This window comes from Lytechinus variegatus, chromosome 13, assembly GCF_018143015.1.
Source record: "Lytechinus variegatus isolate NC3 chromosome 13, Lvar_3.0, whole genome shotgun sequence".
Lineage (NCBI taxonomy): Eukaryota > Metazoa > Echinodermata > Echinoidea > Temnopleuroida > Toxopneustidae > Lytechinus > Lytechinus variegatus.
Window position 1 is genome coordinate 29,074,445 of NC_054752.1, and position 12,433 is coordinate 29,086,877.

A 12,433-nucleotide genomic window follows, 5' to 3' on the forward strand; every position below is an offset into this window, starting at 1 on the left:
GTGAATGATGTCATCAGTCTTCTCATTTGCATACCGACCAGGATATGCATATGACTTTTTTGTGAAATTAAGCGAAGCTTTAAAATGTCATAACTTTCTTATTTTACATCCGATTTTGATGGAATTTTCAGTGTTATGCTTGTTGGATTTTTCTCTTTTTAATCAAATCAACTTTTTGTTGGGGTGGACTTATCCTTTAACAATCAAACCGATAACACTAATTGTTTGTACTTAAAGGACAAGTCCACCCCAACAAAAACTTGATTTGAATAAAGAGAAAAATTCAGCAAGCATAACAATGAAAATTTTATCAAAATCGGATGTAAAATAAGAAAGTTATGGCATTTTAAAGTTTCACTTATTTTCAACAAAATAGTTATATGAACGAGCCTGTTACATCGAAATGAGAGAGTTGATGACATCACTCACTCACTATTTCTTTTGTATTTTATTATATAAAATATGAAATATTGTTATTTTTTCGTCATTGTCATGTGAAATGAAGTTTCATTCCTCCCTGAACATGTGGAATTCCATTATTTTATCATTTTGTGCTTCAGGCAAGGAGGTCCTAATCGTCAAATTCATAAAGATTGAAATATTTCATAATTCAAACAATAAAAGCAAAAGAAATAGTGAATGAGTGACATCGTCAACTCTCTCATTTGGGTGTAACTGGCTCGTTCACATAACTATTTTGTTGAAAATAAGCGAAACTTTGAAATGTCATAACTTTTTTATTTTACATCCAATTTTGATGAAATTTTCAGCATTGTGCTTGTCTGATCTTTCTCTATTGATTCAAATCAACTTATTTCTGAGGTGGACTTGACCTTTAAATGCCAGACTGTTGTTAGCCTAACACCAAACCGGTGTTTCAACACTGGTGTGGACCGATGTAGATACCAGGCCGGTGTTAAATTAACACCGGGCTTTTTTTTTTACAGTCCACATGTATTTTTATAGTTACAAAGCTACAATTCGAATTGCACCATTGAACGTAAAATCAACGCAGCATAAAACGTGCAAAGTTACAACTTCTAGGTGGACACAAAAACGTTAAGGGGAGAACATGAACAAAAGAGGTATCTTTTACCCCAAAAAAGGTGTTGCCAGTTGTGTATTTACGGCTCTAACTTAAGTTTAATGAATAAGTTCTGAAAAAAGGTGGATTACAATGAAGTCCCTTTCTGCATTATGATAAAACGAAATCAAGGACAGAGAATAAAAGATGTCGAAGAAATGTGAAGTGCTGTCTTTTCATTTGGATGTATAGCTAACTAATTGACAAATTAGTGAATAAGCGAAGCGAGCGAGCTAAAAATGGTATTTTATTATTATTGTTTTTATTTTGTTTTCGATTTTCGATTTTTTTCCCCAACTTTGCGAGCAAAATTCGACCCTCTCTCCCTATCGCTTCAACAACGCTCGGGCGGTGTGACCAGGCCTTTACTTCGTTAAACTTGCCTTGTTACTGGTAAACGTCAAGGCATCGTTGATAAGAAGACGTCATCATATTACAAATGATTATTAATAATCTATAACGAGTCTGATTTCAATCTTCAAATTTAATCTACGCGGAGCCAAGGTTCTTACAGCTATTAAATCAGGAAAACGTGATATAGGCCTCGGAACACGTAAGCAGTAACCATTGAATCCGGCATTGTCCGTCGGGGGCAACACCGGGATATTTTAAGAGGGAGAGGGGGGTGAGACGACCTTTCGCTAGTGTTTTTTTCTTCCAAGTTAATAAGAGGGGTGTTATAGTGTTTCGCGGCCCACCTCTCCATTTCTCATACTCTACCTTTTCTTCTTTTTTTCTTTCTCCCTATCTTATCTCTTTTATTTCCTATACTTGAGCACAACTCCCATTTAGTGACGTCCTAGTGGCCGGTCAATATTTTTTATCGCAAGCGTATCGTGTTCAAAATGCTGACCAATTAGAACTGTTGTTCCAAATCAATTGTAAGCTTTTATGGGCGGTGACAAAATTTCTGCCCTGAGTTATATAGTTTAAAGAGTTTGACCATTCTTCTTAGTGGCCAGTGTAATAGACCAGTTCGTAGTTACTTCATGGACAATTTTGGTCAAATGACCTTTCATTTCTTTCATTATGATAGTCAGATTTCAAAGTAAGATATTACGTAAGCTTGCCTTACATAGCAGGATGAAGAAATTGAAAAGCCCAGGTGACTAGAATAGCACACCAACGAACACTTTATGAAGGTATTTGTTGCATTCCTACTTTGAATGCATATCATAGCATGTTGCACAGTGTGCTAGGCAAACTGTGAAATACCAGTCGTTCATGGACGCATTGTTGTTTTGTGTGGAAGTAAATGAATACCACTATTCAAAAGAATATATGAATAATCAAGACATCAAAGTTGGTGCTTATCTCATTAGATTTTAAAGCACCATGTCACTTCAGTACAATGACCTTCCTTTGATCATGCGTAGAATCTTTTGATCATGCGCAGAAAGGAACTACGGACTTGCTTATAGTCAAATGCTATTTTGAAGTTTGGGATGAATCGCACTCAACACTTGCGGTGTTAGCATCAAGCGCAAAATCTATAAGAATTAGATTAGCCAGTTAAGACGGAACGCATTACTTTACTCAAAGTTCACTGAAGTAGGCCTACCAATCAACTGCAGTTATGTTTGCTGGTCTTCTGGGATTGGAACACTTATATTTCGTCACGGTGGTCATTGTGACGGGTAAGTATGATCAATAATGTTTCGTTTGACTTTGATTATGCTCAACGTGCTGCTATAAGGGGGGCAAACTACCCTATGATTTTGAAGTATTGAAAAAGAAGGAAATGTGACATGTAAGAGGGGGAAAAGAGGAAGAAAATGAGGAGAGACGAACGGAAAAGAAAAATAGGGGTATAGGTCTTGTAACGCTATATTACTCTTTAACTCATATAATTCTCCATAGGCTTGCAGACAGTTAAAAAAAAACAGTCGCTCAGCGGGTTTTCAGGAAAATGTTTTTTCAGTGGTCTTTAAGCACTCTCGATCACAATGGTGAGCTTCCAAAGGACTTCTTGGCCGATTCAACATGTTCAGTGTTTTGTTGTCGAGGCTGGACATTTCGGACAACATTTGTCATCTCATTTACATGAAATTAAAGGAGCATATTCTTGATCGATTGTGATCCTCCAGTAGTACCAGAAGTGGACCAATTGCTAGGACCAAGGCTTAACTTGACTCGATTATCTTTTAAAATAGAAATGAAAAATAGACTATAAGAGAAAAAAACAGAGATAAAAAAAGGCATTGAATTGCCCTGTTAGTCTTTCCACGATCTTTCGACAATCTCTCAATTTTTTTGTCGAAATCACTAACAGACTGCCGAGAGATCCTTAAAAGTCATTGAAAGACAAGGGAAAGTCTGAAAAAAAAAGATTTTCGAAAAATCATGTTCCATAAAAGACCATTAGATTTCTATTGAAAGATCGCTGTATAGGACTAGTGTACAATCTCCGCTAGACAAGAAATGTAATTCAGAGTTTACCGTCTCGGATCAAGGGGGTATTGTCTTGGTCTTTCAAAGTTCTTTCAGTGGTCTCTCTGACAGTCTTCCAGAGATCTTTGGCAGCATACCAGATGATTTTCAGTGATCTCTCAACTGTCCTATTCCAAATGTATCAACATAAGTAATTTTTCTGGAAAGGTTGCTCCCTAATGATTTCAGGAGGTTACAGACCGATAGCATGGAGACCACAATCCTCAGTAAGAGATTTTTTAATTTTATTGTTCTTTCAAGTGTATCCTTTTTGTGATTATCTATTCCGCCATTGTTACCTATCTTTTTCAAGCTTCCACGACTATCGGAGGGACTCGGCTAAAGTCGACACTTAGGACCTCTGAGTGTCAAAGCTGCCGGTACTTAAGGCGTGAGGATGGGGGTACTGGTTCAAGGAACCCTTGTCAATACAAGTTCTGTCCTCAAACGAAACCAGGAAAGAACCGCCACCACATCCATCGTTTATTGTGCTCCTGACAAAGGTATATACTTGACTAATATGATCATATAGATTACGCAGGAGGCAAGGGCAATCCCTTAAAAGAGATTGATATAGGCCCTCTTGCTTTCTATGACTAAAATAATTATTATGATATGGACATGTATGGAAGGACCAATGACGCCATAGTGTATACTAATTGTGTCCACAGTACTTTTTAAATAAGGAGTGCGCTGATTGGTTGAAAGGTGAATACGTACGATAAGCATGATTGAGGGCGGCTGTCATTTGCACTTCCCGAGCACATTATATGAGATGGGTATTCATTGGCCTTCCATACTTCCGAAAGTTTGGCACTGCAACCAAAGCATTTCGTGTGTGTTTTATATTGTAAAGATTGTATGTATTTGCTTTTCTTTGCTTTTTTGTATTGTTTTGTTTTTGCTAATCCAACCAACAGATCCATGTTCATCAAACCCCTGCAGTCAAGCCAAGGAGTGCTACGCACATCCGTACAACCAGGGATACGATTGCGACTGTGCTTTCGGTTACTACGGTGACGAGTGTCGTAAGTTATTAGATATTTCTCGTCAAATTCTTGTTCTTGAACTTTTTCATCATCTTTTTTTGTTGAAAAAATGAAAGTATGATATTATTTTCTGGATGGTATGACAAAATTTTCATTAGAAAAGGCTTAACAAAATGGTTCGCTTACTAACCTCGTCAAATATAATAGCTAATAACGCCACTGCTCAGTGTTGATTACTTGTCTTATCATTATCATGATAATCATCATAAGTTTCACATTTCTATATCGAATTCATTATTTTTTATGATAACATTTTCCTCTTTATACCCGTGGTAATATTAGAAACAGACGAAGTAAAACCCTTGTATCATTTATGTTAATGCAGAGAAAAACGGGAAAATGGGTGGGATTCTCGACAATGAAGGAAAGCTCTTGTTGTTCAAGATGCCGACATTTGAGTTAGAACACGAGATACTGATAGCTCCTCCCGATCCAATGATAGTGCAATACAAATTTTACACGGTCTACGATCGCCTGAATGATCTGGTCTACGTTGCGGCGAATGATGTCTTCTACCGTGGCCGACCAAGGGCTTCTGGCCACTTTGAGCGTTTCAACAACTTCACCGAAATGTATCCCGGAAAAGGTAATTTTTTGGGGCCTTCTACCATTTTTTTCAATGTGAAATTTCTTACAACAGGCTGGATTTGCTCTTTGTTCAAATTATGCTCATGGTCCATTATCCCGAGGAAAAAGTGCGGAGACCCACCGCAGAAATTATATGTTTATTTTTAGTCGTGGTCTTTGCATTTTGTAATGGACCGTATTCAAACTTGCTTTCTGTGAGTCTAAGGGAGACCGTCCTGGGGCCTGTTTCATATGACTGTCGTAACTTTGCCATTATGGCAGCTATCACGGCAACCTTGATTCTGAATGGCTGCTGAGCCCTGTTACCATGGTAGTTGTCATAATGGCAAAGTTACCACAGTCGCAAGTCCTTTATGAAACTGAACCCTGGTCCCGCTACAATCCAGTAGTGGCATTTTCCTTCAGGGTGCGAACGCGACATCTAAATTCATAATACAAGATAAGTTACAGGGGCTACCCAGAGACAGAGTGGACACGGTCTCGCAAAAGAGCAACAAGTGGCGGCAACACCATTGATGCAGAGCAGATGGTGAAAGGGGCTACCGACCAACTAAAAAGGCTTTAAGCAGGGGTTTACCAGAAGGGGGGCTAAATCTGACAACTACAAAAAAAAGAAAGGAAGAGGCCCCAATCAATTTCGGGAGAACTTTTTCGTCGAATAATTTTTGACACCCCTCCCACCCCCACGGGGCATGTGCACTTTCCTTACCATTTTTATCCCAACTGCTTGTACTGACTTCGCCATATCACTTGGCGAATTCTGAATATTTTATGTTTCTATTTTTGTCAAAGGAAGGAGTATATTGCTTGGCAACAATTCTACCTGGTTATATCTGGGTAACAGCGACTCCGGTCTCATAACGCGCCACCAGCTTCCGGATATGCTACATGAGGAGACAATCTACCATGGAATCCTCAACACTAGGCCTACACCAGAGGATACTCCTATTCATCCTGGTCCATTCGTCATGGCCATTTCACACATCCGTAGGTATGCGCCATCTCCGATTTCTATTTCGTTGTTTCGATTCATCCACAACCTTACTATGGAAAGCCAGCAACGCCAACATCTAAAATGCATTTGATTTCTAGGTAATGATGTATATTCGTGCATCCATCGTTGTCGTGACAAATTGGTGTGCTTCCCCTTTGGTTTCAAAGAACATTGTGCAAATTTCTAGGAGAAAAAATGTGACATAGTTGGATTTCCATGAAGTTGAAAGACAAATCCATCCCATCAAAAAGTTCATTTGAATAAAAAAGAGGAGAATGAAACATGAATAGCACTGAAAATTTCATCAAAGTCGGATGTAAAACAAGAAAGTTATGACATTTTTAACTATTCATTTCGTAATCTATAAAATATTCTAATTTTCTCCTCATTGTCATATGAAACAAAGTTTCATTTTTCACTGAACATGTGGAATGACCATTGTTTAACATTTTATGATTCAGTCAAGTTGGTCCTTATTGTCAAATCTGTAAAAAATTAAATATTGTATTATTCAAACAATAAAAAACAAAAGACATAGTGAGTGAGGGACATCATCGATTTTTTCATTTGCATGTGACTAATTTGTGCATATAATTATTTTGTGAAAAAGTAAGCGAAACTTTAAAATGTCATAACTTATTTTACATCCAATTTTGATGAAATTTTCAGCATTATGCTTGTCTGATTTTTTTTATTTTGATTAAAATCTACATTTCTCTGAGGTGGACTCGACCTTTAAGGTTGAGTGGATCAATCGTAAGTCTTTGTAAGATGGAACACTGGAGTCATGCCCTGTAATTCACATTCAGTCATTGGAGTGAAAGAATACTCGTGCTTATCTCAGTGATTTAAAAAGAAAACGCTATTCCGGCTCTTGTATTCTTTCATTACAGATTACTTTTCTGGATAGATTCGAAAGGGATAATGAGCTGCACCGTAGACGATTGTATGAACACTGCTGACCGTGTTCATTTATTTTCCGAGGAAAAATATCCAGCAGGAGTAGCTAGATGCAGTCTCGTCGTGGAAGATAAAAGTAGGTACAAGGATTCAATTTGCCAAATCTGTAGGACGTCGTTTGACAAAGATTTGATATTGAAATCGGCCTTTGCAGTAAACGCAAAGTCCGTAGGTTTAGCACACTTTGATTAATATGACAACTCACGCGCTAGTAATTGCTTTGTTTGGAAAATCCTGTAACGAACTCCCGGAACGAACTATGGTGTCTACCGCTTCCCTAGTCAAAATATATAAAAGTCAACCTTTCAATATGTAATCGTAAAATAAATGCACTGGGGTCTCAGATAAGGTTAACAGCTGAAGGTGTAAGGGCACTTTGTGTATAAAATCATTTTTTTTTAACGTTAGACGACATTAAACCTTAGATTAAAGGACAAGTCAACCGCAACAAAAAGTTCATTTGAATAAAAAGATAAAAATCTAACAAGCGCAACACTGAAAATTTCACCAAAATCGGATGTAAAATAAGAAAGTTATGACAACTAGCAGCAATTACCGTGGCAGCACAGGGGGTAGGAGTCATTTTCTTTATCAAAGTGTGTGGGGGAGGGGAGGGGGTGACAATCTTGTATGTACAGCTAGACTGCCTATTCACACATTGTTTACGTTCAGCAGAGCGCACACATGCATATATGCATGCAGCCAGCGCATGAGTAAGTACGTACCGTACCGTACCATACCCGGTCGCGCGTTTCCGTTTTACCCCTGGCGAAGGCATTTTCGGAAAAGTAGCCAAAAAGCGACTAGTGAAGAGTCTACGTCTACGTTTGTTTACATTATCAGCTGGGCGCGCGATCCAAAGTCCGCACCGAAGTTATCCGCAGAACCGTACTTGCAAATGCAGCTGAGCTTATACTTTCCAGGTTCATACGAATGTTTGCCTTGATCATTTGCCTGCCGATTTGCTGATGTCTGTCTTTCTCTCTATCTGTCTATATATCTATCTCTCAAATTATATCTCTATCTATCTATGTAACTGCAGTATCTATATATCTAATAATCTTCTCTGTCTCTCTCATTCTTTATCTAACATTATCTATCTCAAATTCTCTATCTCTATCTATCCATCCATCTCTTTCTCTATTTCTCTCTCTCTACCTACCTATGTAACTACAGTATCTATCTGTTAATTTGTCGCTCTTCTCTCTCATTCTTGATCTATCTGATTCCCCTCAAATTCTCTATCTATCTCTCTATCTATCTCTCTATCCATCTAGCTATCCATCTGTCTGTCTTTCTCTATTTCTCTCTATTTACCATTAACTACAAGATATCTATCCATCTGTTAATTTGTTTATAATCTTCTCTGTCTCTCTTTCTTTAATTATCTCTTTTAATATCTCTCTATCCATCTGTCTGTCTTTCTCTTATTCTCTCTATTTTTTTAACTTATCTATCTGTTAATTTGTTAATATTCTTTGTCTCTCTCCCTCTTTATCTATCTAAAAACATCTATCTATCTCTATCTATCTATCTCTATCTATCCATCTGTCTGTCTTTCTCTATTTCTCTCTATCTATCTATATATCTATCTATCTGTATCTATCTATCTGTTAATTGTCTATCTTCTCTGTCTCTCTCATTCTTTATCTTTCTATCTATCTAACATCTATCTATCTGTCTCTCAAATTCTCTATCTCTCTCCTTCTCTAGCATCTGTCTGTCTTTTTTCTCTCTTTCTCTTTGTCCATCCATATTTCTATCTATAACATCTCTCTCTTCTCTATTTCTATCTATCTATCTGTCTATATCTATTTGTCAGTCTTCTATATCTATCTTTCGACAGCTTCTAAGTGTATCAATCAGCAAACTTCAATGTGTCTTTCCATTATAAGTATCTGTTTATTTTGATTTTGTCTGTCATTCTATTCATTTAGTTAATAATTTATTTTTAGAAAAAAAAAACTATCATAAACAACGCGACTGCAAAAGCATGTTCGGATTTCACTCCTGACTGCCGCTCTCTCTGTACATGAAATGCCGAGGAACTCTGTGCTCTGATAAGTAACTGTGCAAATTGCATGCGGTGGTGGACTCGCCTGTGTCGCACGCTGCATGCAACCAGCGACGTGTGTAGACTCTTCACTAGTCGCTTTTTGGCTACTTTTCCGGAAAATGCCTTCGCCAGGGTGTAAACGGAAACGCGCTACCCGGTCGACAGTCGGCATGATGGCATGAATGCTTTGTATTTCGCTGACCCTAGAGAGGTAAAAGGGACTGGGAACTTCGAAGCTATACTCAGGGCTGCGAAAAGGAATGCCAAAAAGTTACGAATTGTAAAAAAACTTTAAATAATGCGACCAAAATACCACAAACAACCCCCTCATGACAATCTGTGAACAATTTAACCATGTTTAGAAAAAATTCCAGCTCCATTGAGTGGAAAACCACGGAAAAAAGCTGCGTCAAACAAACGGAAGGACACACAAGATTAGCCAAATTATAGTAAGGATTCAAAGTTTCGCTTAATTTCACATCCTGGTCGGTATACAAATGAGGGGACTGATGACATTACTCACTATTTCTTTTGTATTGTATTATATGAAATATGAAATATTCTAATTTTCTCCTCATTGTCCTGTAAATCAAAGTTTTATTTCACCCTGAACATGTGGCATTACCATTGCAATAGTTGGCCCTTGATGTCAAATTGGTAAAAAATAAAATATTGTATAATTCAAACAATAAAAAAAAACAACAAATAAATAGTGAGTGATGGATATCACCGACTCTCTCGATTGCTTACCACTGAATTGTGCATATAGCTGTTTTGTGAAAAATAAGCGAAACTTTGAAATGTCATAACTTTCTTATTTTACATCCGATTTTAATCAAGTTTTCAGCATTATGCTAGTTTGATTTTTCTCTATTTATTCAAATCAACATTTTTCTGGGGTTGACTTGACCTTGAAGAATATAATCCCAAAACCATTCGTTTTGTCTTTTGCCTCTATCTGACTACAATTATATGGAAAGCGAAAGACGTCAACGTGTAAACGCACAGTCCTTTGGGTGAACACACTTTGATCATAAAATATGACAACTCACACGCTTGTGTGTGTCTGCTTGTTTGGAATAACCTGTAACGAATTATGGCGTCTACCGCTTTCCATAGTCAAAATACATGTATATAAAAGCCAACTTTTCAATGTATAATTGTAAAATAAGTGCACTGAGGTCTCCGATAAGCTTCAACAACTGAAGGTGTAAGGGCAATTTGGTTGCAGGGGCTACCTTTTTTGATGTTTGACGGCCATTAAACTCCGAATTTAGAACATAATCCTAAAACCACTCGTTTTTCTTTTGCCTCTATCTCACTACAAGTTGGCAAGATATTTTGGTCTGACTATCTTTCAACTGAGGAAGGCTATCCCCAAGATATCCTAATGGCAGATTTGGATGGCAAGCGGGTTCAGACGGTGTGGAAACGTACTTCCAACTTCAAGCTGATGGTGTTTACAATATGGAACGACTGGCTTGTAGCCTACGAATTTGAGTCGTTTCGATTCTGGATGAGTAGATTCCGGAGTCACATCGCCGAGTCAAGTAATGGAACCGCTCTGCCGTGGAAGTGGTTCCAGTCTACGTTCCAAGGAATACATTACATAACTGAAATGGTTTCAGTTTAAAGTTCTCATGGCGGTGTAATAATTTATGAAAATATACCTGTTTTCCTATGAGAGTGTTTTAGGCATCTTTATTAAGTACGTTCATCGTCAAAGTTTTTAATCTGTTGTGGATTTCTTCCTATAATCCTTGAATCGCTTTGATTATTTCATCAAGATGGAGAGTACTCTATATTACTATAAATAATTATTATCATTACCCAGAATTTATTTTTTTTAATATTCTGTGCTCAATACTAATTTTATACCTAGATCAGATTACAAAGTCAAACCTTTTTGTGTAGGCCTATAATTCATTTATCTTGAAGTTGTAGTTAGTGCCCTTCCTAATCACATATTGTTGGTGTTATATTATCGCCTTGATTAATCACCATTTAAAATCACACTGTTGATGTAACTGTTGATGTTTAATACTCCCTTTTTCAACCCTTGATTATAAGGTTTTGATATTTCAATCTTTATGTATTATATTATTATATATAAATATACCATTTTTACATTCTAAATTACTTTGCACATATATATTGTCAAATAAATGGTGGATAAAAATTTAATAGAAAACAAGAAATATGGAAAGGATAAAACGTTTCACAACAAAGTTCGGCACAAGGTATCATTATAGAGAATGAAACACCACGCCTAATATATAAAATATAATACGCTTCTCACCGCAGTACAACACATGATGATGGAGATGATGAATTCACTGCTCGACTTCAAGCGACGACGAGAAATCACCACTATCGCCGGAAACTCCAGCTCCAGACAGGCAAAAACATGGAAAAACATTATACGAAAAGAAAACTAAAAGGATAGATAACAAGCAAAAAAGTAGAGTGCAAAGGAAAACACTAAGCTGTGAGCGAATAACGAATGAAAGGGAAAAGTATAAGTCGATCATGAAATGGAAGAAATCAATTCAAAATCAACAAAATTAATGAATGATGACTCGATTTCTCTTCATCTTATATCCTTAATGTGGGATAAAACGAAAAGAAGCAAAATTATATCGTGGCTTCGTGCACAAAAGACAGATATTGTTTGTTTACAAGAAACTTACTGGACGAAAGAGCTAGAACACGAGACTTCATCGCAATGGAATGGTGCATGTTTCTTTAGTAATGGGTCTAACCACTCCAAAGGAGTTTCAATATTATTGAGAAAGAAATTACCTCTAGAAATTGTCAACATCTACGCCAGAAATGTTCGAAGGACCGTTGCTCTTAGATTAATGTATAATAATTGTTGTTATTTATTATCGAATGTTTATGCACCAACAAAGTGTTCTGATAAAGTCACACTTTTTAAATGACCTAAATGACCTTCACCTTAATCATGTGACCTGAAACTTGCACAGGATGATCAGTGTCACTTGATTAGTATTATTCCCAAGTTTCATATTTCAGATCCATAAACTTTCTAAAGATATGCTGTCATTTCAGATACGCCGCCGCCGGAAAAACAGATAACTTAAGGTTTTACAAGATGTTATTGATTATTGCAAAATTTTGGAACAACAAGGATTGGTATTTAGACTTCAAACAACATTTTGTTTGTGTGAGACATGGCTTTCTTTTCGAAACCCTGTCAATATTAAATTTTAAAGATTAATTTATCGAATGGGTTGAAGTATTATATAAAA

At 36.9% G+C, this 12,433-nt stretch overlaps 1 protein-coding gene across 1 annotated transcript; it reads left to right on the forward strand.

Annotated features, from left to right (window-relative positions):
• The first annotated feature begins 3,906 nt into the window (after positions 1-3,906).
• On the forward strand, positions 3,907-11,288 carry LOC121426722. Its single transcript, XM_041623098.1, has 6 exons — positions 3,907-4,017; positions 4,435-4,542; positions 4,889-5,149; positions 5,944-6,142; positions 7,039-7,181; positions 10,490-11,288. Exons 1-6 carry the CDS (start codon positions 3,912-3,914, stop codon positions 10,792-10,794), a joined length of 1,122 nt encoding a protein of 373 aa, XP_041479032.1. The 5' UTR covers positions 3,907-3,911; the 3' UTR covers positions 10,795-11,288.
• Positions 11,289-12,433: the final 1,145 nt, after the last annotated feature.